This window comes from Vicia villosa, unplaced genomic scaffold, assembly GCF_029867415.1.
Source record: "Vicia villosa cultivar HV-30 ecotype Madison, WI unplaced genomic scaffold, Vvil1.0 ctg.000790F_1_1, whole genome shotgun sequence".
Taxonomy (NCBI): Eukaryota; Viridiplantae; Streptophyta; class Magnoliopsida; order Fabales; family Fabaceae; genus Vicia; species Vicia villosa.
In genome coordinates, this window is record NW_026705350.1 from 447,127 (window position 1) to 451,865 (window position 4,739).

Genomic DNA, 4,739 nt, shown 5'->3' on the forward strand with positions numbered 1-4,739 from the left:
TTTTTTTAAAATTAGTCCAAATATTTTTATAACTAATATTAAAACAAAAATAATATTCACATATGGAGAAATATAAAGTTCGTCCAACTATTCATATATATAAAAAAAAGTTATATTTATGATGCAAAAATTAATTAAAACATGTCTTTCTTTTAAAAATAATAAATGCTTTTGCTTCATCAATATTGATTTTGTTTCTTTTCAATTTTATTATATTTTAAAAATAAATATGTGTAACATACGGATACATGTGCAAACGCATGGGTATCTCCGTTAGTTATTGACAAAATTTTGTTCAGTATTTTTTTATTAATAAAAAATATTTACAATAATTTTTAACTAATTAGTGATAAAGACATGACTTCAATTTTATTAGTGATAGTTTTGTTTATTTTTTATAGTTGTTGGTGATAATTATTTTTTCTTAATTAACTTTTGTATCAATGAAAAATATTTGTTTCATCTTTTGTTAATAATTATTGTTAACAAATATTTATTTTGTCTTTATATAGTGATTAAATGATAAAGTTGTTTTATTATGATTAAAATATGTTGACCATGTTGAAAAATGTTATTTATTCTGTATTTTATTTTTATGGATTGAACACATTATGTTTTTCTTGTGTAGATTGACTAATAGATAATTTGGATGAAAATAATTGTGTATAAATTGTATTCTTCAACAACTTTTTAAATGAGGTATGTAAATAGTTAAGATTTTAAAAATAGTAAATTTATCTCAGTAATGTGTGTATTTAATGTTTCAAAAATTAAAATATTAAATTTTTTATAAAATAAAATTTTTTTTTGGAATGTTTAATCATTGCCCTAAAGGGAATGGTTAAAAAGACCCTTAAAATTAAAGTGTAAAAAAATAATGAACCACCAATAAAATATGTAGAATTTATAATTTATTTTGTTTTATGCTAAAATACTAAAATATATATTTATTTTAAGTGATTTTTTAATAAAATAAGTTATTTATGTTTATGATTCCTATATAAAAGAAATTATTTATAGTAATTATAATTTTTATGTAGAAGATATGAAGAAAAAAAACTAAAGTCAATTAATTAATTAGTGATATTAGAATTATATAGGTAGTTCTGTAGGGTATTTATTTTCTTTATGATAAATTATCCTGGTGTTTATTTTTATATGAATATTTGACACATATGTTTTATATCATTAACAAATGTCTTTAGTAGTTTTTTAATGACAAAAATTGTCAACTATTATTCGAATTAATTTGTGACCGATATGTATTTTGCATTTTTATATGTTTATTGATCATATATAAAAATTATATTATACTATAATTATTTGGGTTTTTATTTAAAAGATAAAAATTACTAAATTTAATTAACAAATTATTTGGGTTTTTATTTAAAAGATAAAAATTACTAAATTTAATTAACAAATTGATTAGTGATAAATATTTTGTTTTATTTTTTTTTATTTTTGTTTTTATCTAATGACCAACACACTCCTTAGAATGTTTGTGGGAAGTAAAAACACGGTGAATAAAATTTAAACTCGCGACTGATGGCATGTTTTATTATTATTTAATTATTTGTTTGTTAAAATGTCAAATATTAAAGCCAAAATTTTGTCTTCCATGAGTATTGAATCCATGACCTAGTAATTACAAGGGGACACCAGAAACCACTAAGCCACTTTACTTTTGTTGTTCAATTCTTACTTTAAGTACTTATATTATAATACACTAGTTATATTTATCAACTTTTATCAAATATTATCAGTTATTTTGTTGTTCTATTTTACTTTTGTCAAATATTAACGTTAATATATTTATCTACTTAAATATTTATTTTAATTAAATTATAAAATATATCAGTTAAAATATAATAGTTATATTATAGTTATTAGTTAACATTGTTATTAATTAATACTATTACAATTAATATTTATTTTACTGTTAAAATTAATTAAATTCTAAAATATAAATTAATTTAGTTTTAATTTAAATTAGTTTAATTTAGTTTTAATTACATAAACTAATTTAATTTAGTCATGTTTTATAGACTATGTTTTATAAACTAATTTAAAAAATACTGAACCAAATTAATTTAGTCATATTTTATAAGCTATGTTTTAAAATATATTGTTAATCATATTTCATAGGCTATGTTTAAAAAAATAATGTACCTTTTAAACTAATGTAATAAACTAATTTAAACTAATTGGTTAACGTTATTTTTAATTAATAATTTGAATAATTAAAGTTATTTAAATATTAACATTTTTAAATATCAATGATATTTAATAATTTTTAAATATTTATGTTACAATATTTTAAATATTAACGGTAAATATGCAATTCATGTAATATATTAATGTTAATATATTAGTTAATAAAATATTATTAGTTAATAATAATAATAATAATAATAAAACATATAATAAAAAATCATAACCTAAATAAATATATTAATATTAATATACTGGTTAATAAAATATTACCATTGATTAACAATAATATTAAAACGTATATTAAAATATAAGAACCTAAATAAATATTTAATGAACATATTTTCAGAAATTACTATAATATAAGTACTTAAAGTAAGAATAAAACAACAAAAGTAAAGTGGTCTAGTGGTTGGTGGTGCCCCCTTGTAATTACTAGACAAAATTTTGGCTTTAATATTTGACATTTTAACAAACAAATAATTAAATAATAATAAAACATGCCACATGGAATTAAAATAAATAAAAACTCCAACTAAGTCTGCCACGTCATTAAAAATTATTAAAAATAAAAAAAAAAATTCAACTAAGCATGCCACGTCATTATAAATAATTTAAAAAAATAAAAAAAATGGTTGTCACGTCAATAATTTTGAATATTAAATTCTTTAAAGGGGCAAAACAGAGGAATCTTCATATGTTAGGGTTAAATAAGTTTTTAGTCCCTATAAATATTAAAATAGTAATTATGTTATTTTCTTTACAATGTACAAAATTATTTACATATATTAAAATTAGGGTTAAATAAGTTTTTGGTCCCTATAAATATTCCAGTTTTCATTTTTAGTCCCTCCCTGCCTTTAGGCAACGGTTCTTACAAGAAAACCGTTGCCAAAACCAGCTAAAATCGTTGCATAAAGGCAAGGAGGGACTAAAAATGAAACTGCAATATTTATAGGGACCAAAAACTTATTTAACCCTTAAAATTATTGGCAAGGAGGCTGGGCAAGGTGATTGGTAATGTTGTTAGTAAGTACCAAGGTGCTTTTGTCCCTGGTCAGCATCTCCATGACCATGTCCTTCTTGCCATGGAACTCATGAGAAGTTATGGTAGGAAAAGTGGAACCCCAAAGTGCATGAAGCAGCTAGATATGCAGAAGGCATATGAGATGGTTGAATGGGGGCCTTGGAGCACATCATGAGAGAGTTGAGCATTTCTAATCTTTTTGTGGATTGGACCATGACCTTGGTGCAAACAGTAACATACAAATTCAACGTTAATGATGTTTATACCCCTATGATGGTGGCCAAGAGAGGAATTAGACAGGGGGGCCTTGTTTTCCCTCTTCTTTTTGTTTTGGTCATGGAGTATTTGACTAGATATTTGCAAACCCTAGAGAATGACCACCATTTTCAGTTTCACTCCAGATGCAGCAAGTTGAAGATTTCTAGTCTCAACTTTGCTGATGACTTACTTCTCTTTACCCGTGGTGATAATAATTTTGTTGATGCAATGCTTGACTGCTTTTACAGGTTCTCTAAATCGACAGGTCTCAGAGTTAACAACCAGAAATGCTCTATTTATTTTGGAGCAGTGGATGAGCATACCAAACTGGGGATTTTGCAAAAAAACTGGTTTCAGGGAGGACAGCCTTCCTTTCAGGTATTTAGGCATACCTATTACTGATAAGCGATTATCCATCAAGCATTACCTACCTCTAATTGATAAGATTGTCCACAGAATCAGTCATTGGAGTGCCAAGCTCCTCACCTATACTGGCAGATTACAATTGGTTCAGAGTGTCCTTTTTGCGACAGTTAATTTTTGGATGCAGTGCCTTGCTCTTCCTAAGGCTGTCACCCAAAGAGTTGATGCAGTTTGTAGGAGCTTCATCTGGTCTGGAAATAGCAGCATTACCCGTAAATCCCCGGTTGCTTGGAAACAAGTTTGTAGCCCAAAGGAAAATGGAGGTCTTAACCTTATGGACCTCACGGTTTGGAATAGAGTGCAACTTATGAAGATGTTATGGAATATCCATAATAAAACTGATAACCTCTAGATTAACTGGATCCACGCCTACTATGTCAAGACTGACAGTGTGATGCAGATGGCTGTGAAATCGAGTTTCTCTTGGATTATGAAAACAGTGCTAAAACAAAGGGATGAATATCAAGTGGTGGTCTGTAACTTGCAGATGAACAAGTTCCGGTCCAAAGAGGTTTATAGTGCAATCAAGAACGTGGAGCCTCGTGTGCCTTAGTGTAATCTGCTCTGGAACAACTATGCAAGACCTAGGGCACAGTTTACCTTTTGGCTTGCGTGTCACGACCGGTTGGCTACAAAGGAGAGGCTTTATAGATTCAATTTGATTTCTAGCCCCTACTGTGGGTTCTGTGGAGAGATTGAGACTACCCAACACTTATTCTTTGCGTGCTCAGGAACACAGGGGATCTGGACACAAGTTCTTGCGTGGATTAATGTGGTTCATCAACCTTCAGATTGGCATGAGGAACTTGCTTGGCTGGTA

At 26.8% G+C, this 4,739-nt stretch overlaps 1 protein-coding gene across 1 annotated transcript; it reads left to right on the plus strand.

Annotated features, from left to right (window-relative positions):
• The first annotated feature begins 3,409 nt into the window (after positions 1-3,409).
• On the plus strand, positions 3,410-4,472 carry LOC131631205 (uncharacterized). The gene is made up of 3 exons (XM_058901986.1): positions 3,410-3,874; positions 4,047-4,205; positions 4,320-4,472. Exons 1-3 carry the CDS (start codon positions 3,410-3,412, stop codon positions 4,470-4,472), a joined length of 777 nt encoding a protein of 258 aa, XP_058757969.1.
• The last annotated feature ends 267 nt before the right edge of the window (positions 4,473-4,739 follow it).

Excerpts from the sequence above, each read along its gene's own strand:
- LOC131631205 (XM_058901986.1), top strand. The coding sequence starts at position 3,410 with ATGAGAGAGTTGAGCATTTCTAATCTTTTTGTGGATTGGACCATGACC. Across the intron at positions 3,875-4,046 it reads GAGGACAGCCTTCCTTTCAG|TGCCTTGCTCTTCCTAAGGC; the intron begins GTATTTAGGCAT and ends TTTTGGATGCAG. Across the intron at positions 4,206-4,319 it reads TTAACCTTATGGACCTCACG|ATGGCTGTGAAATCGAGTTT; the intron begins GTTTGGAATAGA and ends AGTGTGATGCAG.